This window comes from Poecilia latipinna, unplaced genomic scaffold (genome assembly GCF_001443285.1).
Source record: "Poecilia latipinna isolate Pla-1442-1.1 unplaced genomic scaffold, P_latipinna-1.0 Scaffold971, whole genome shotgun sequence".
Taxonomy (NCBI): Eukaryota; Metazoa; Chordata; class Actinopteri; order Cyprinodontiformes; family Poeciliidae; genus Poecilia; species Poecilia latipinna.
The window spans coordinates 204,622-225,292 of record NW_015113587.1 but is presented as its reverse complement, the minus strand read 5'-3'; the positions used below and the strand labels follow the sequence as shown (position 1 = coordinate 225,292).

The window sequence follows — 20,671 nt, the reverse complement described above, 5'->3', positions numbered from 1 at the left end:
TTTCTGTCTTATATGTCTTATTTCTGTCTACTAAGACATAAATTTGATTACTTCAAAACGGCGTTCTACTTTGCATTGGTCAATCACATTAGATATTCATTAAATAATTTAAAATGCATGATTAGACTGAAAACATGACAAAAATGTGAAGAAGTTCAAGAAGTGTGAATACTTTTGCAGGGTCCTGTGAATCAAGTCAAGTGATGAGAGTTGAAGCAATTTGTAAATTCTCCTACACTCTCACATGTCATGTTTACACTGAACTGCTGCAGGCTTCACTACACAGCTGAGTGACCTGACAGTAAATGGGGCTTAGAGAACCAGTAAAAGACTTTAACAATATACAGAACATCCAATTTGTAGATTTCACTGTTGAAATCTCAATAAGAAATTTGAATGAAGACAGATGCCTGAAGCTTTTCTTTTAGCCACCGACAGCATTTTAGCTCTCCAAGAAACTCCAGACTATAATCAAAGCAAGCTTTATAATTTTAATCTACTATAACTTTAAAATGCTGATGCAGACATTTAAAGGCAAAAGGTAGCAACTGTTAAACGTTAAGCTATTGAAATGAGTTTTTATATTTGAACTCGTTTTAGGAATCTGAACTTAAGAGAAATGCGATGATGAATTTTAGAGATTCAATACTAATTCATTTCATTTACTTGTTTAGGCTTATGCCATTTTGTTCTGTCACTTTTTGAATTTTCAATAATTCTTCCTAAAGGTCAGTTTTCCTAGGCTAGCAGACAAAGGACTATCACTGATCCCCATATCCACCTCCCTGTGCTGTGAGCTTTTTGCAGATGCCGTTGCAGTGGGAGACGGGGTTGTTAAACATCCTCGTAACTTAGCTCGATAAAGGTGGCAATTGAAGGTCCTCTCATAAGTCACTGTTAGATAATATTTGTCAGTACTGATACAGAACATGGTAAGAAGTGGCAAAGAAAACCAGATTACTGAAAAATTGAATGCAGGGATGCTTGGGATTTTAGCTTATCCCACTTTTGTTATCTAATTTCCTGCTTGAGTTTTCACCATAATCTTGTTGCCTTGTGTGCAAGATGTAAATATAGACACTTTGCTGAAAGGACAATAAGAAAGATGACACGTCGAAGTGATGCAGTACTACCGTCCAGGGAGGAAATCTCATAGTGTAGAAAATGGATGCAAACTTGGGGAGACAGAGGAAATTCACATGCGTTTTACCACAAAACATCTGCTTTGTATACGTGATTCTGTTTCAGAATCACATATATAAGCACAACTGTTCCATCCTTTCTTTTCTTCTCTGAAAACAATATAAAAGAAAAATAAATAAATAAATGAGAAAGTCTTTATTTGTTTTTTTAAGTATTTTCTTTCTCTCTTTTTTTTTTACAAGTTCTAAATAATTTGATAAAGTTGAATCAGAAAGGGTGAACAGCTCCGAGGGAACAGCTTTCACTAGGAGGGGGTTGATGAGACTGAGAGAGAAAAGAGAGAGGACACAGCATGTAGTAAGAAGGGAAATCCGAGAAACAGAAAAGAGACATTGGAGGAAATTGTGTGGAAACATATTTAGAGAAGGGTTGCAAAAAATGCAAAAGAAGAGCTTATAAGACCAAGTGTATTTCAAGGAAACCCTAAAATACGGCTGTCTAGCCCAGCAACATACCCTGATGTCAGAGTGGAGGAAAGCTTACACTAACTGCTCTGACTCTGGTGGGTCACAGAGCTGAGGTGAGAGCCTTGCGGGCAGGAGCTTTCGAAGGTTAAGCAGTCAGAGGGCGGCGGTGACAGTGAAGCCGCAAGCAGTGCTGCTTAGCAGGGAGAAATGCAGCAGGTTACTTGAGTTATAGACAGTTTGGAGGGCGAATGAAAGGAAGAAGACGATTTTGGGGTATCGGAGACGTTAAGCGTGGCAAGCAAATCTAAAATATTCGATCAGATGCAAAAAAAAACATAGTAGAGGTTATTTAACTTAACTATAACTTTTAATTTTTGTAAATACCTGCTAGGCTGGGTTGCCCCATACCGCTGCCATAGCAAATTACGAAAGTGCTTACTTATAAACAACCAGCTTAACAAGATGTCCATAATTTTCTGCATGTATTTATTAAATAACAGTTATATAACCACTGACTTTATTAAACATCCTCTTAGAACAAGCATTGACGGCTCGCAATCAGCGTAGGCTGTAATTAGTCTATGTTTAGATCCTCATGTTTGCTCCGAATGATCAGGCCATTTCATCATCAGACTGCCATTTTTTTTATTATTATTATATTTTCAGCAAAGGAAGCCCTTATATAGATGGCAATGTGACTGCTTTTAACAGCTTAATAATGAGCAGGTGGAATGTCTCAAAAAGACTTTGGGTGATTGCATGAAAAATCACACCCTTGAATGCAAATGCCGTGTTTTAGGAATGTGTTCCAAGAAATCTATCACAACTAGCAGCGTATGGGCGAAATAAAAGTATAGATGCACATACTGGCTGTACCTCTGCAAAGCAGATAGCAGGAGTTAACTACAGTACCTAAAAAAGTAGCACAAACTAGAATTCATGGCATAGACTAACATACCGTATACAGTTTAGTAAAAGCAGTGATCAAAACGTATTTATTCCATGAAAATTAAATCTGGTCTGGCGGGGTTGCACTAATCCAATGTAAAAATACAACAACAAAAGATCCAAAGAATGGATCTAACACTGAAATAATGTTAAGTTCTTCCACTTGTGTTTTCACATGTGGGCTTGTCTTTCCTCGGGCACAAATTCTGTGAGCGTTGTCACTGATTTTCACCTCCGAATGCTTTTAGAGGAGATGCTTTAATGGGTGTGCCTATCTGCCCCCACCGTGGCCCATGCTTCCCTAGAGCTACTGAGGACCCAAGCAGGACAGGTGTCACTCAGCAGCTGAACCCTGCTAAAGAGCATGGACAAATCCATAACACCCATCTTACCATCTGCTGGTCAAACTCAATATGCCTCAATTATTCATACCGTGAAAGACGGGGACTCTAGGGGGCGCGGAAAGGAAGGCAGAAGAATAATGTAAACTGAGGAAAATGAAAATGGGTAGAAGGCAGTGTGACAAGAAGAAGGAGCTGATTGATTGCAAATCTAATAAGTCAGAAACAGCTGGAGAATAAAATAAATACATGACACCATGGCAGCCTTAATGGGATTTAAAAAATGTGTACTTAAAAATTGCAGATCTTCGTTCTTGTAACTAAAACACAAAAAAGCCAACTTGAAAGAACGCTTTAAGCAAATAAAAAATTTAAAGCCATCCGCCTAGCACTGTTACTGAAGTAAAATCTGTAATCTGTCTCGACTGTCTACACTGATTGTGTTAGCCTTTAATCTTCTTGCAAACGATTGAATCTGCTGTTCTGATTTTAAAGACAAGTAAGGCTTCTGACCTATTCTATGTAAGTATGGGTTTTTAACTTATCATGTGATAGTGTTTTTTTTTCTGATTCGCTGTTGTACATCCGTTATATAAGCAGTGGCTCAAAGGAGGTAAAAAAAAAATATAAAAATACCAAAGGCAAGAGTAAATTGAGGAAAATGCAAACTAGAAAATGGTGGATGAGTGTAAAGAAGGGACTGATTTAATGTAGGTAATAAGGGTCAAAAATGAAACATGGATAACAAAGAGACAAAGAAGTACTGAGAGGAAGCTAGAGCCCAGGATGGGGGCTGAACTCTGAACTTGTGGAGAATGAGCTGAAATGGGATGAGAGGAGAGAAATGACAGTGAGTCACGGCGGCTCGGCTTGCAGCGATCAGGTGAGAAGGGGGGTGGGGGGGGGTTTCAGGATGTGCATCCAGACCTCAATGTGTGCAAAAATGCATATGCTCTGATGGTAGCTGCTCACATGAATGTGAATTAGTTTTAACCAGACATTAGACTTTTTCAAAGTCTTCAGAGATGAATCGCATTTGGGATGAAAGAAGGTCCGTGCGTGTTTCTTGTTCTGATAGCGACACAGATATCAGATTGGTGTAGCAATGGGGGACCTGTTTTCTTCTGCCTCCTTGATATGCGTGTGTGTGATTGAGGAGCATAGCCAGACAGCTGAATTTGAGCTGAACTCGTACTCAGACACATTTGCCCAGCATGACTATTAGAATGTTATGACAACAAATCCCTGATGTGTGTGTTTTTTTTTTTTTTACCTCTACATGGTTGTGTTCACTTCAACTTGTATTCATTCTGTGTCTTTCATTGCAAAAAAGTAGATTGGTCTGGGCGAGGTAGTGAATCTGTTGCAATGTTGAATTCATCATGTTTTATTCCAGTTGCATCCTCCTCAGATATTAAAAATAAAAATCGTTAGAAAATATTTTTGTGTGTGTGTGTGTGTGATTCATAACTTTAGATTCAGGTTTCCACTCTGCAGCGCTCGCAGAGACCATCAAAAAAAAAAAATCCCATGCTTCTTACCAACCAGTTCCTATAATGACGTGCGTACAAAGAAGCAGATTACACCCTTCACACAAGATTACATACTACACGTTAAACGTACACATATTTTAAGGCGTGCTGAGGTTAGACTAAATCTGAAAGTCAGTTTGTTAATGACGACTGTACTGATTAAAGGAAAAAAGCTGTGAAAAAGTAAATATTTCAGTTGTTATTTATGAATTGCCTTTTGTTTTTACTCGGATTGCCTTTGGCTGATATATAAAAACAACATCACACATTGACTACCTCATTTCTCGGTTACAAGTCGCGGTGTAATTGCACAATCACGTCGCCATAGAAAATACTTGCTCCTTTTGCTTTTCCTCTGAACTCACTTTTAGACCGTTAGCTTATACTCCTGCAGAAAATACTTCTATTCAAAGAAGTGTTATTCTTAGCCAGACCATTAGCGCTAATTTGTGTTATGCTCACCGGACAAAACACACCGGAAACCCAACCGACTGATTACTGATAATGACCGGATGAATCCAGTCACCAGCCAATATTTCTGTGCATTCCAAGATTTGTATCATTATTAGTCTAGACATTTTTATTTATTTATTTATTTATTTATTTATTTATTTATTTATTTATTTATTTATTACATAATGTTCATCATACTTATGTGTTTACTGATAATAAAAAAAAATGGAATATGCTTACTACAAGCTTTATCAAACTCATTACTATTTTTTTTTCCTGGTTTTTGCTGCTTTTCATTTTCCCTTTTTAAAATGAAATATCCAAAGGAACATATGGCTGCCTCTATTATTGATTTCCTTCCTGCATGATTCTCATTTCTTATTTGACATTGGAGAATTCTCTTGGATGGGTGGAGATAAAAGAGCATTTTTTTTTTCCTTTTTTTTGTCAAGAAGTAAATAAAAGAACAAAGTGATAGCCTTGGCAAAAACAAAAAATAATCTCATCTTAATTTAGTATGAATTTGGAAGAGTATGTGGGAGTAGCTCTGGGATGTCTTTGGCTTCTTTCCACAGGAGTAATTGTGTGTCTGCCATGGTACCCACTGGAGCTGCATTTTTAGATGCCCTCTGTAGTTGGCTCGAATAGAAGTAAACCTTTCATTCTTGGTCAATCTCGCCCCACTCAGATTTTATTATTATTATTATTATTATTATTATTATTATTATTATTATTATTATTATTATTATTATTATTTATTTTATTTTATTTAATTTTTTTCCAGTTGAGGTATATTGATTAATCTGTCCTAATTATGTTGTATTTATATCAATAATTAAATTTCATTTGTTTGCGTCTCTGTTTCCACATCAAACATCTTTGTTTGCACTCCACCACCCACTTGTGTCTGAATTCTGCTTGTAGTGATAATTAAATAATTAAATCTCCAATTTACTTACTCCAGCCTGCAATTTTAGTGAAAACAGAAAGGAAGCCAGTCTTCGAGGGTTGTGATTATTAACTGTTCTTATGAAAGCAAACCATTCAATGTCATTGGAATAGGTGGGCTTTAAAGATGGCTGCTTCCAAGCAGATGGGTCAGAAATAAATGATTAATAATCTTATCGAACTTGAATGGTGTAAGGGTGCGTCGGTTGCTCATTTTTACGATTTCAGTGTTTTTGTTTTTTTTTTCTTTGCTGTCAGGTAATTGAGCAAAAACATTTTCCTTTAAGTAAAAACACAACTGTGCAACATTTACAGTATAAACACATTTGGATCTTGATAAAAACAAAAACATGCACACAAAATGATTTGCAGTGCTTTTCTTTAAAGCACAAAATCTCAACATAGAGTCGGCCCCTTCTTTAAATGTAATGATATTTTGGGTGTGATCAGGGAGGGAGAGCTTTCATAAGACTCATTTTTCTGCATCCAGCCAGATGGGCAGAACCCTACTTGGGCTCCGACAAACTGTGTGACTGTAATTATAGAGTGGCTTGGATCTGGCAGGACCTGGAGTGTTTCAGACATCACCATTTCCTCCCCATCCATCACATTCAGCCAGGCGTAACTAGGTCTCAGATGCCCCGCAAAATAATCATTCCCATGCAACAGCCCTGACAGCAGCATTCATTCAATAACGCAGCTGATCAGAAATGATAATAGCAATCATGCCACTGCATATTTTAGAAGCTGCAGTCTGGCTTTGTGTGAGTGCGTGTGTGTGTGTAAGTGAATTTATGAGAGACTATGTGCATGGGTCTCAAAAGTTTCTGGGGGAAGCTGAGGGAATGAGGCGGCGGTCACTGTACGAAAGTGGACCGGGTGTTGTTTTTATGTAACATCGACTTCAGGGAAGACACCTGAAGGTTAAAATGCAAATATTCTCATACGTCACAGAGATTTAAACCAGCCTTTATAGAAAAGGCTGCGATCTGGCTTTTGATTACTGTCTGCAGAGAGCTTTGCAAAGACTGAGAAGCGGGGGCAAAAAGAGTTCAATTCTTATCTCTTTTCATGTCCACCTTTAATCCGCTGTCCTTCCAAGACCTTGTCCTTATGAATTTTAAATGTGTGTGTGTCACTTTTTCCATCTTTCTTTTTCCTATCAAAAGAGCATTCCTAAAATGAGGTTTTATTCATGCCTAATTATTTAAAAAAAAAAAAAAAATCTGTAGAAGTACTCTCTCCCTGCATCAGCCCAATGTTAGGTTGTCATGAATATTAAATACCCTCATTGTTAAGATGTCCATCCCAAGAAAGTAAAATGAAAAACATTCTTGGACAAGGCTCCACCCCCATTTTAATTTTACTCTGATGGATGACGAAGGGACAGTTATTTTTTTTTTTTTTTTTTTTTAAAGAATTGAAGCATTTGAGGCATGTAGCAAAAAGGGAGCATTAATCGGAGAAGCAATTAATCCGCTGTCATTCTGGAAGAGCTTTAGAGATCCACAATTGAGACAGAAGAATATATTGTGGGGACGACGGCAAGTCATGCACTCCACAAAAAATATATTTCATGGAAGAGTTGCTAAAAGAAAGTCATTGTTTGAAAGAAAGCCAAAAATGCCCTTTTGTGGTGTAGCCACAAGCCATCCTGAGGAAGCAGCAAACATATGACCAACATTTAACTCGATAGCAAACATGCAAAGCCACGTCTCTTGTGAAAAGATAAAATTACTATAAACACCGTCCACACATGATGGTCGGTACCAGCATTATGCTGTAGCAACCCCTCTCCTCAGTAGGGACAGTGAAGCTGAAACTACACATCCAGGACAAAGACTCACAAATGGTGCAGAGTGTCAACTTGTAGCAAGACAACTGGCCCTAAACATAGAGCCAGAGCTAAAACTGAACAGGTCAGATCAAAGCAGATGAATGTTAGAATGACACGGCGATAGTCAAGACCCAAATCCTCCTTTGCTTCCAGACGTGAACGTTCATATTGATTGGTGCTCTTCGGTAGCTTGACTGAGTCTGAGTTGTTTTACAAGACATATAGATAAAAAAAAAAAAAATGAATAAAAATCTGCCGCTAGTAAAGACACACCCTAAAGGGCCTGCAGAGGTTATTGCAGTGAAATATGGTTTTATAAAGTATTTACTCAGTGAACTACAAAGGTTTAATTCTCAAATCATTTGAAGAGATATGCAGTCTTGTCCTTCCACTTCATAATGGTGCAGTATTTTCTGTTGGTCTATCACGTATTAAGGTTCAGAAAATACACTAAAGTTTGTGGATGAACCACGGCAAAATATGAAAACGTTCGAGGGGTGTAGGTGTTTTTGCAAAGCACCGAGTCCAGGTATTCTTTGGTGAGCATGTTGAAAAGAAAAAATCTTGCCTTGCATTTATATGCTTTTCAAGGCTGAGGTCAAAGTTGTAAACTGCATCAGGGAACATAGTCAGTGCAGTGGTTGGTCATTTTTGACTACTCAATACATCTCCTTTTTACAAGGCCTGCTGTAAAGCACATCATCACACTGGCACAGTTGCCTGGCCATTCAACAAACATTTTCCAGACACTCTTGTACTATTTAGAATGGCATTTCACAGACCTTTTTTTTTTTTTCAGCAGAAGCGGTTTAAATGTGGAAGTACTCTGAGCTGCTCATTGCCCATCTGTGTTCAGTTTGCCTGAGCATGTAGCTGAATTAACTGGCGCTGACGGATTTGAAAAGCAGTCCTGGACTGCGACTCCACTGAGCTTCAGATAGCAGACAGGAGGTTAAAGATCAGCCAAGTAGATGCTTCGCTATTCAGGCTTCCCTGTCGAGTGAATTAGCCGAGACTGAATGATGAGCTGAAAGTTGTCGAGCCCTGTCTATATGTTTGCGTATTTAGGGTACAAACAGACAAACCTTGACTGCGCTTTATCACTGAAGATCATTTTACAATTAAAGGTATACTTTAAGTGTTACTTAACAAATGTGTTCAAACAAATAGAGCGAGATGTATTCTCACAAACAACACCTTTTGGCTTATAATTAAGACTGTCATTGAACACCCATATGAATAGGTTTTTGCCCTGGTTTCACATTTCTTTAGTTAATTTTTTTTTTTTTTCTCACACCTACATGTCGCAAATTATACAACAAATTACAATACAACCTGAATTAATACAGAAAGCAGTTTTCAAATAACATAGTTTATCAAGGGAAATAAAACCATCAAAACCAACCTGCCCCTAAGTACAAAGGAATCGCCTCCTTATCCTGTTTGTTGTAGTTCTGTTTGCAGCAATAACTGTTTGACTTGGCCAAAAATCACTTTGTTACATTTCTTTAGTATTATTATTATTATTATTATTATTATTATTATTATTATTATTATTATTATTATTATTATTTGTTTTTTTTATGGCCATCAAAAATCAGTAGCTTTACTGGTGTCCTTTACATCTGAAAAACCCAATGATCACAAGCTGATAGTTGTATATTCTCCTTCAGGTTGTTCTATTACACAGCAAAATCATCAATCATTACACCTCCACATTGTTTGACAACAAGACAAAGTCCCAAGGCTGATGCTTCAAACTTGCTCAAATAACTCAAATTTGGTGTATTCCACAATTTCTCCAAAAGGGATTTGACTTGAACATGTCAACCATTGTAGAATAGTTTTTGAATATTAATTTTAAATGTGAATTGTACTTTTTTTTGTTGTTTTTGTTGTTTTTTGCTGTTTGTTTTTAAGCAGGTGGTTCTGTAATTTTGAAAACGGTGGAATTCGCCAAATTTTAATTAGTAGGTAAAGCAACCTGCAAAAATCAAACGTGTCAAATAAATACACCCCAGTACATACATTCTGATCCAAGCTTACCCTTTCTTAAATCTAATTTCAGATCTTCAAAAGTAATGGCTTTGTGCCGTTTCTGCCATGGCCTTTCCAACCAATTCATTTTTTTCATATTGGTGTTATGCGCATATTCTGTTCTGACCGGTCAGTTCACCCAGCAGTGGCTGGGAATATGCATGTCTCAAGCTCACCATTGAATGATGCAATCTTTTGGAGCTAGAATCCAGCGTGCTAAGCTGTTCTGTGTTGTTTTAGTCATTAATGGTAATGGAAATTAATCCTTTTGATGAGTGTTTTTGTGAATGCAGACAGTGATCTGAGGCTGTGGGTAGGGTAACACACTCCTGAAAATGCCTGGCCACATTTTTCTTGTGTTTTTATTTTATTTATTTTTTTCTGACTCTGTCTCCTGCATTACTCCACCCTCTCTTCTCCAGCTCAGCTAGCTGTCACCGGTCATTAACACAACATTAAGTGCTCTGTGAATTCATAGCTCCTGCAACTCCTTGCTACTTAATGCCTATAAAAGAGTGCTGCTATAATGACACACATACACAGACACAGAAGGCTCACATTTAACTGCCAGGGGCAGAGCAAAGGTGTCTCCTGTGCATCTGTTAAATCAGAGCTATTAGAGCGAACTCAGTGATTACTTTCACTGGGCTTAGAAAATTAGCTTTTTGGAAAAAATGGCTGTCAAGTGTTTGCCAGGTGTTTCATCAGCAAAGCTGTTTGCTGTTCAGTTTCAATATTGATGATAAAGTACAGTAAATGTCGTGCATATTTGGACTAACTCACTAACAAACTGTTGTTTTCTTCACTGGTAATTGTCCACCTACAATCTCAGTTCTTTGGCAAAATAATATCCTTTGTTAAGAAAAACTTTCTTAAGCTAAAGAGTTTTAAATGCTCTGCTTCTTGTGTGAAATAACGACGTAAGGTGCCTGTGCACAGTCTCCACTAACAAATGTCCTTAGGCAAGCTGGGGAAAAAAAGAAAAGAAAAAAAAAATCAATAGTTTTTGTTGCCACAAACAACCTTCTTCAACAAATTTGACTGGACGTCTGACCACTGTTAACCTCCCGATCAGCGATAGTAGAGATCTCTGACCAAGCAGATGGTTCCTTGGCATAATACCAAACACTGGACTTCTCAGAGATACACCAAAGATCCAGGCTTCGTTACATTTTTATATTTTTTACTTTGCAACCCTCATGTTCATCTGATTTGTCTCATCCAATTGTAATAAAAAATATACCAACTTCTCAACATTTTCCATAAGCTGATACATTAAAAGTTTTGTGACGCAGTATTTTTGATTTTTTTTAATTATTATATATCATATAAGTGAAAATAGCTCCAAGAAGTGAATCTACAAGATGATTTCTTCCTTGCCTCCTTCCCTATAATTTCTCATTACCTTTTCCTTTAGAAACATGTTGATACAGGCTACATAAATCTATTCTGTAGTCTTTAAAGCATGGCCTAAATATATACAGTTTAGGCCTTGAGCTGTTTTATTCTCAAATTATTAAAGGGAAAACTAGATGCAAGGATCAGAGAATTCCATTACCTTTAAAGTGACATATGATGATGCCCTCTCTTTTCAGGGGTCAAAGAGATGTCAGATAGAGACATTTGGTTTGAATAATGTAAAGGACTGGAGGAAAAAGCAATAAAAGCGAAATTCCTTGGTGTGACAAGGACATGCTCTTTGGAAAACTGTCCCTGTGTTCTCGATGCGTGCGACGAGGATCCCTTAGTGGATGAGGAAATTACACAGACACTGAAGAACACAGAAAAAATGTCGATACCCTCAGTAATCAAATGTTTTGGACCTACACAAGCAGAAATGTGGCAGGTACCCTCAAGCTCTCTGTAGCAAAACAAGACCCAGCAAATCAATATGTTGTCGGTAAACTATCAAATTACAAACACCGCTCTCTTCCAGCACACTGGTGTAAACAGTGTAGAAATGCAAACCGCTAAAGGGATGAGGTGAAAGTGTGTCACAGAGTCTGTTATCTGCTAAATAACCAGGGCTCCTGTAATAGTTTGACTTGTGTTTGACATAGTGGTGACACTGAACATCTACTGAGTAGGAAATAATAAAAAAAAAATTATTTCATTATTACGTGAGCCAATGAATTTCTAGACAGATTGTGGATGGGGCATTATTGGAGACGCCTCAGGCCCCTTTCTGGCGTGAAATATGGTGGTCATTTGGCTAGACGAGAGGCGGTGAGGACCCCCTCCTAGACCGGAGCAGACGGGTGCAGAGGAGCCTAGGGCTGGCTGTATTAATGAACAGGCAGTGCTGAAAGGGACAGGTTCCTGTAATGCTGATGAATGGTCATTACAGAGCAGAGATGGGAGAAGAGAGCGGAAGAGGGGGGAGGAGAGCGAAGTGAAGTGGGCACTGAGGGAGCTGCGTTGAGGGAAAAAAAAAGACTTTAATTTGCACCTCAGATTTCTGTAAACTCATTTATCATGTCAGCAGTTTCACTGTTCATCATGTATCTTCCCACTCCACCCTGTACATGCCCTCACTTGGTTCGAACCTTCCTGTTTTCCTCTGAATATGTTCCTGGCAACAAATAGTTTCGTCATCTATATTAAAATCGGACGGTTCACATCCATCCCGTTCCAGTCATTTCACATCATTTCATAAGTTATCGAGCAGGATTTTGGATCTTGACGGGTTTTTGGGGCTACGTGCAGAGAGCCGATATTTTTCTTCTGCTCTATTGAGCCTGATTGAGCAGGTGGGGCTTTAAAGGTCAGAGGAAGGAGGAAACACCAGGAGATGTATGCACACAGGAAACATGAACTGACTAGAGGTCCACTCCTTCCGCTGTAGTTCTCATTAACTTCCCCTCTCCTACAGGTATTTGTATCTTTGGGATGGGAAATTTTTTTAAGAAACAGTTCTTTTGACAAAGCTGCTATATGTAAACAGAGTATAAAGAATATATATTTTTTTTTTTTAGTAGGATGTAAAATAACATAAGAAAAGTCCCCAAAAAAAGTGTTAAATAGCTAATTTCTATGTTTTAGATGTTCTGTTAGTGAATACTGAACATCAAAATCCCGTGATTATTTTTAAATTTGTTGCCGGTTTAGACGAGCAACATCCATGTTACTATGCAGAAGAGTGTGTGCTGAGTTACACTGATAAGCTACAACTCATCACTCTACTGAATAAATCAGTGACCACCAGGAATGGAATAAGTCTTTGGATTTTTTTGTGCCACTTTTTGCAATAACATTGAAGATGAAACATCCTTGTCCTTTTCTGAAATATCCCAGTGGATCCAGGAGTTGAGAGAGACACACCTGCAAAAGCACATTAATGTACCGATCTTGAGGTCATTGGGCAGTCTGTCGTAAAAGATCGAAATGTTTACCTCGCTAATGGCAAATCTTAGATATTTGTCGTATGCGACCAGAAAAGTTGCAGCTGATAAGGCGGGTCGATATAAACAGCGCCGTCGGCTCAAATACTTTTGTAAAGTGACACAAACATATTTTGATTGAGAAAGTGGCAAATATTTATTAACGGTCTCTTATGCAAACGTGCATATATAAAACAGCCTGTTATTATAGCCGATTTCTATTGTCTGAAACATTCAGCACAACACCGACTGATATATAATGTCCAAACTTCACTGCTATCTCTCTCAAACAAAACATTTGAAAGTGTGTTTGCTCCTGGTTGTGTCCATCTGCCTGAGCTGTGACATATCAATCTGTAAAAAGCTCACATCAACAATGGTGAACTACGGTTTTGGATTTTTTTCTCTTGTTTACTTTCAGTTGTGTTTCAAGGCCTTGTGTTATTTATGCATGCTCAGTGTCATTGTACAGTAGTGTCATATCACCGTGTACATTTCTCAGGTCAGAAATCAGCATCAAGTTCTAGCAAAAGGTTAACTCTGGTTAGCAAACAAAGGGACAGAAGAGGTGCTGATAATAGCAATTTAAAACAACTCAAATAAAAAATGGAAGCCATATACTCATGGAATATGATGGCAGTAGATATAAATCGATAAATTCATACTTTTGAAAGAGGCCGTTGTTGGTTTTGTTTCTCTTTTGTGGATAAACAACATTATTCTGTGAGGATACTGAAAGCAGTGCTTGAATCGTGCAACGACATCGAAGATGGTTAAATTTCGAACTTTTCAAGGCCTTGTGTGTCGCCCTTCTGCCAAGATAATATTCAAAAGCCTACAAAAGCTGGAAACAGTTTATTGGAAAGGTTTTTATGTTTAATATTTGCAAACATGACCTTGTATTCTACGGAGACAGTTTCACTTTTTGTTGTTTCACAAGACAGGTCCACCAACCTGTTTGTATAAGTCGACTGTGCCTGTGTCTGTTTTCATCCAACACATTTATTTTTAAAAGTTCACGCAGTAAATCTCCATTTGGAACAACTGGACCACAATTAACCTTTATGCCAGTGGCCAATTACTGTATTAGTACATTTTTCTAAACACAAGCTCTTGAGGAAAGTTTCTTTTTGTTTGCCATTTCTCCTCCCAGTTCTCAGTGATTGCAGCCAAATATTAATGGCTTATTTTCGTCTTGATTTGGTGCACTGAGTTAACTCCCTAAGGCCCTTCTGATGCTCATCCAGCACACTTTCTGGGTCACACCTGCAAGAAATGGCCTACAGCGTATCTCAGCTCTGTCTGCTCACAAGTGACTCTCCATCAGATGGGCGCTTGGCTGCCATGTAGACTGTCTCTGTCTAATTGTAATTCAGCAGTGCATAATCTAAAATTTGTTACACACTGTAGTTTTAATGCATCAACTCAGTGCCCAGCATCACTTAGCATAGATGGCACATAGCGGTGCAACCACGGTAATTACTCAGTTATTGCTGATGCAATGGGAGTACATATTCTACAGCTGTGAGCGCATTTAGAGAACAAGACGCGGAAGTGGCATTTTTCTGTAACCGCACTCAGACAGTTGTTTATTATTCCACGGAAAGGAGACGTTCACGTATCCTCAAAGGATGAATAAGCCTCATCACTCAGTGGGCCAATGCATTTTTGTTAATTTAGCCAGAAAATTCATATTTAGTGCCTCGGGGGAAGGCAGTGATATGTGCACAAACTCTCTGCAGCTTAGCTAATATTAACAGAAAGAATTTGGGGAAAAAGAAAACATCACGACTCGATCGTAAATGATTACTAATCCGCCATGTACAATTCTCTCTCTTTTTCTCCTTCTGTAGTGGGAGGAAGTGAGTGGCTACGATGAAAACCTTAACACCATAAGGACCTACCAAGTGTGCAATGTCTTCGAGCCCAGCCAGAACAACTGGCTCCTCACGACCTTCATCGATCGCCGTGGTGCGCAGCGGATCTATGTGGAGATACGATTCACAGTGCGCGACTGCAGCTCCATTCCAAACGTCCCCGGCTCCTGCAAGGAGACGTTTAATCTGTACTACTATGAAACTGATTCTGTCATTGCCACCAAAGGAACAGCCTTCTGGATGGAGGCCCCCTACCTCAAGGTGGACACCATTGCCGCGGATGAAAGCTTTTCTCAGGTGGACTTTGGCGGGCGCCTAATGAAAGTCAACACAGAGGTGCGCAGCTTTGGCCCGCTGTCGAAAAACGGCTTCTACCTGGCCTTTCAGGACTACGGCGCCTGTATGTCTCTGCTGTCAGTCAGGGTGTTTTTTAAGAAGTGCCCGAGTGTGGTCCAAAACTTTGCAATCTTTCCAGAGACCATGACAGGGGCGGAAAGCACCTCCCTGGTCATTGCCAGAGGAATCTGCATCCCAAACTCAGAGGAAGTAGATGTCCCGATAAAGCTCTACTGTAACGGAGATGGAGAGTGGATGGTGCCTATTGGTAGCTGCACCTGCAAGGCTGGGTTTGAACCTGACAATGGCAATGTTTGCCGTGGTAAGAAAAAGTGCATTCCTTCATTAAAAAAAAAAAAAGGTTTAATTCCTGCAGTACTTTGCAAAAGTGTTTAAACTCTGATTTTTTTTTTTTTTCATGTTTTGTCACGTTACCAACAAAGTGTTCCATGTGTTTGTTAAAATTCCAGGCAGGCGATTTTCAAAATATTTATTAAGGATACTAACACTTTTACACCTGTATGCAGAGATGAAATCCAGTGAAACCAAATGGTGTATTTAGTAAGGTCCTCCTGTGTGTAATTTAATCTCAGTACCAATTATCTTCTATTAAGGCATCAGAGGTTTGCTAGAGAACAAAAAGCATCACGAATACCAAGACACACATTAAACAGGTCAGAGATAAAACCGAGGAGAGTCAGGAAGCAGGGTTTGAACAGCTCATAAAGCAATGTTTAGTCTCTGAAAAATGGAAAGAGTATGACAGAGATAGCCTTTGTAAAACAGTGACAAGGAAGTCAAAAATGCATACCTAACGTGGGCGAATCTTTTGACAGGACAACTGTTAGTCATGCACTCTTCAAATCTGGTGTTTATTGAAGGGTGTCTGGAAGAAAGATGTGAGAAGTCATCCGTTGTTGACTATAAGCAAACGACAAACATGCTATGGAACACTTTCTTATGAGCTATTTTGTGTTGGTCTGTCCAAACTAATATAGTTTATAGTTGTAACAAAATAGAAGAAGTTAAAGGACAACAAATACATTTACAATGCATTGCATGTTAAATAATTGCCTTTTTCTTTCCAGTTGTATCTTCTTAATTATGCGTGATAGAACCCGACTTTGATTTTCTCTATATATTCACATGGGTGTACCTTAGATGACAAATTTTCCACATCACTGGAAAGGCCGAGTTGATTTCGTTAAATCTGTCGGGCTGCATATGATGTGCTGTTCTTTCTCCCTTCAATGCATCTACCTCCACTTCACTAAAAATCACATTAGCACCACATCCTAATCTTTGACGAATGTCAGCCCTTTTTGTACAACCTACTTCACAGATGGTGCGAGCTTTGAATCTGCCTCGGCAAAGTGTGTGAAAACGAAGTTACAAGGAATAGATAATAACTGGAATCCCAGGTGAAGATTAATGTGGGTTTTTTTGGTTCACGTTGTCAAGTTGTTGGTGAGGAGTTTTTTTGTATGTGCGCCCTCCATTGCACCTCCAGACTGCGCGCCTTGTTATTTCAACACACTCACAAACACACATCCAAACAGAAAATTTGCTCAAGGTGTCTGGCGATTATATGGGTGGCTTGGGGCTTGCAGTATTGGTTTGGCCTGCCTCGGGATGTTAGTTGGAGAGTATGTGGAGCCCAGATAAGATTGATTGACGCCCATCTGCTGTGATCAATAAACAGATATAAGAATGCCACATATCTACAAAGCACATGGTGTGTGACTGTGTCCACTGTATCCTTCCAGAATTATTTTGTTTCCTAAGCAAAATAACCCCTCATACTGACTTACGAGGCTGACTGGCTCTTTAAGCTTTATGCATTGCCACGATGTAGTTATTTAAATCTGGAATTTTGTAGTAAAAAATAATTTATATGTGTAGAATATATTCATTCTTGGCAATTTCCTTTTTTTTTTTTTTTTTTTTTTTCTTTTTATTTTTTTTTTTTCCCAAATCTTTTAAATAACAGAAAACCACAGATTAGGATTGGTTGCCGAAACATTGTTGTGCGCTTTTCATTTTGGAGCCTTTACTGTATAATGCAAACATGTGTGTACAGATAAGGTTGCCCCGGCATATTTAGAGCTCCAAAATCTCTTTGATATCCGTAGACCATCTGATGTTTTGCTGCGTTCACAGAGCGACTTGATTTTGTTCCGCCTATATTTTTGCCTCGCAGCCAAAAGGGCCCAGGTTTGAATCTGAGCCTGGGGTATTTCTGCATGGATATTGCATGTTCTGCCTCTGAAGGTGTTGTTTCTCACTGGCTACTCAAGCTTACTACTGTGGTCCAAAACCATGACAAGGTTAATTGGTTTGTCCCTTGGGTATAAATGTGTGCATGGGTAGCTGTTTATGTCTGTCTATATGTTGCCCTGTAATGGACTGGTGACCTGTCCAGTAAGTACCCTGCCTCTCGCCCAATGACTGCTGTAGAAAGGCAACCACACCCCCACTACCCTGCTAGGATATAGACAATGGATTTATTGTTCTGTTAAGCACCATGATAGATAGAAAAAAAAAAAAAAACATATTCCCTATTGGGGGAGTTATCACTGCACTGCTACAGTTTTATTCTAACCTGACTAAAATCATAATAAAAAAAAAAACACAAAAAAACTACAATTTCCACATAGCAAAAGTGTAATAAAACCAATATACATCTAAAATAAAGAGTGGTCTACCCATCTTTGTCACGCATAACCATCTTGCTCTCTGGAGATTTGGATGAAGTCTGTTTCAGCCTCATCCCGCTGAGAGCACCCCTCCAGCAACAGCAGTCACTCCCATCTTACACTCTGCAGTATGTTTATGGACTTGTAATCAATTATTAAAATTGTATCATAAAAATACTTCAGCAAGTGGAGTACTGAGGGACACCAGTCAACTGTTGTGGGTGTGCGGAGTGCTTTATCTGTTTCTTTCTCTTTGAAACGAGAATAAATTCATCCATCTGTCCATCCATCGCTGGTGCTGTTAGAGGCTGAGAGATCAGGTTCACCCTGGACAATTCATCAGGTCAATTCTACAGCAATGCAGACTGAAAATAAAGCACTCACATTCTCACATTGCTTTGTTTAGTACCACTAAGTTAATGCATGATCTTTTTTTTTTTTTTTTCCTTTAGTTATTATCAATGGAGAACATATTACACACAGAAATCCAATGGATTCCATCTAAAATATGCACATTTTCACAGAGCTGTCTGATGGTGCTGGAGATCTCTTTGAACACAAAAAGACACTCCAGTTCTACAGAGCTCAGATAAAAAAATAAAAAAAAAAACTGAAAATATGTTGCCTCTGTTTTGACCGGTGACAATCGAGCGATTTGTTACAGTATTTTGAAGTATTTGTACCACAATTTACTGTAGAAGCCGTTACTTTTTTCACAGGCTTTGAACACTGTGATGCGGGTAAAATACGGGTTTCTGTCCATGGGTTTCAAAAGGCTGGACGGTTGCGTGATGAAGACAGCACAAGCTCGAGAGTGAGACGAAAGTGTTATTGAGAGCAACAACAAAAGAGAGTCTGAGGAAGTGTGTGTGTGTGAGGCCAGGGATGCCTGCGGGGTATTATCGGAGGGCACGCACAAAAAAACATCACCGCACCTGACCCACATGCACAGAACCACATGCCCAGTGCACATCATGCACAAGATCAGCACAACGAACCTGACCCACACAAATACAGGCAACATGCCCACAATGCACAGAAACAGTCACGTCAGACCGCGTAACCTGACGGTCAGTTCCTCACCTACACAAATATGCTGTGCCATGTGCCATATGTGCATAGCGCATAAAAACAGCGCATCTGAGCCATACAAGGTCCAACATGCACAATATAATGTGTGCGCCTTATATTTAGGTGCACTACAAGTCTGGAAATACCTTCAGCAACAGTTCACTGAGGAAAAGTTTATTTTTCATTTTTATTTTTTTTCTCAAAAGGATAAAGATAACTCTGTTACTGTTGAGTGTGTGAAAACAACTTGCTGAAAAAACATAAAATTTGAATGTTGGCTGACCATTTACTAGTAAAATAACTGTGTCTAAACGGACAATGACATAATTAGACTGTAAAAGAGGAATACATTTAATGCCTAATCAAGATGCAGTGTCTTACAGATCTTTATATTCATAAGAAAAAGGCAAATGTTAAGGGAAACATGCCTTCTGTCCTTCTTAAATATGCATGTCCTTTGTCAGTGTAGTACGGAAACACATGTTGGTACCTGATTGCACTTTTTTTCATGTATTAATTAGTGACATTTAGTGTGATGGGTATTTGTGGTACCTGCTGTCAGCTAGGCATAGAGGCCATGTCGCGATGTTGTGCCGTGCAACAATGGTGCCAGCATGCCACCCTCATTACCAGCTCCCCAGCTCCCACACAAGCCATTTGGGTATGCCCTTCTCTTTTTCTGCCTCAGCCTTCCCCTTGCTCTCTCTCCCCCCCTTCAGCAATGTAAGCAATCTGCTAAATATTTTATCACCTCTCTGTTAAATCGAGCAGAGACACTCCCAACAGCGCCCTGCCACCTTCGCCACTGCAAAGCTTGCCTTGAGTGCATGTGTCATGTTCAAGTCAGGCACTTCAGAGTTGCTGATGGTAATGGGTTTGATTAAGGCTTTTTGTAATTGCTGCTGTGGGGTCTGACTGGGTGATTGATCGAATCACATTGACTGTGTTTACTTTGTATGATCTGCTCATGTAATCATTGATCACTTTAATGATCTCTTGCTTCCTTAAATCACTCATTAAATTCAAAGATAGGGCGATTATTTACATTTTTTAGATCTCAATGGTGACATAATTTGATACACATTTCTGAACACTAAGATAAGACCTAATTGATACAGCAAAATGACTTAAAGGTTAGTGCTCCATTTAATATAGTCTTAGCTCTTTTTACTGTGGGGGGCTTAATTTTCCTTGAACCTATAAAACTGCCATACTTCAGTATACATAGTTGGAAGTTTAATGCATGGTTATCTGCTAAAGTGTTTACCAATCCAGTTCTGGGATCCTCCCTTGTGTGTTTTAGATTAATTAATTAATTAATTAATTAATTAATTAATTAATTTATTTATTTATTTATTTATTTATTTATTTATTTTCTGCTTGAATCACCAAGAAGATGATTTAGATCAGAGAATCGGTTACTTTGAATCAGAGATGTTATGCAGTCAGGGACACACCCAAAACAAGTTCTTCTTTTTTTTTTTTTTTTTTTTTTTTTTTTATTTTTTTTTTTTTTTTAAAATTTTTTTTTGGTTCCTGTTCTCACCCAAAAAAAATTTTTTTTTTGGGATTTTTTTTTTTTTTTTTTTTTTTTTTTTTTTTTTT

At 38.5% G+C, this 20,671-nt stretch overlaps 1 protein-coding gene across 2 annotated transcripts in view; it reads left to right on the top strand.

Annotated features, from left to right (window-relative positions):
* The window catches only part of LOC106958232 (ephrin type-B receptor 1), a 122,992-nt gene that overhangs the window by 7,181 nt on the left and 95,140 nt on the right, over positions 1 to 20,671 (top strand). For both annotated transcript variants that reach the window (XM_015050021.1, XM_015050020.1), the window contains exon 2: positions 14,940 to 15,621. In XM_015050021.1, coding sequence (XP_014905507.1) covers positions 14,940 to 15,621 — 682 coding nt within the window. The remainder of the gene's footprint in view (positions 1 to 14,939; positions 15,622 to 20,671) is intronic.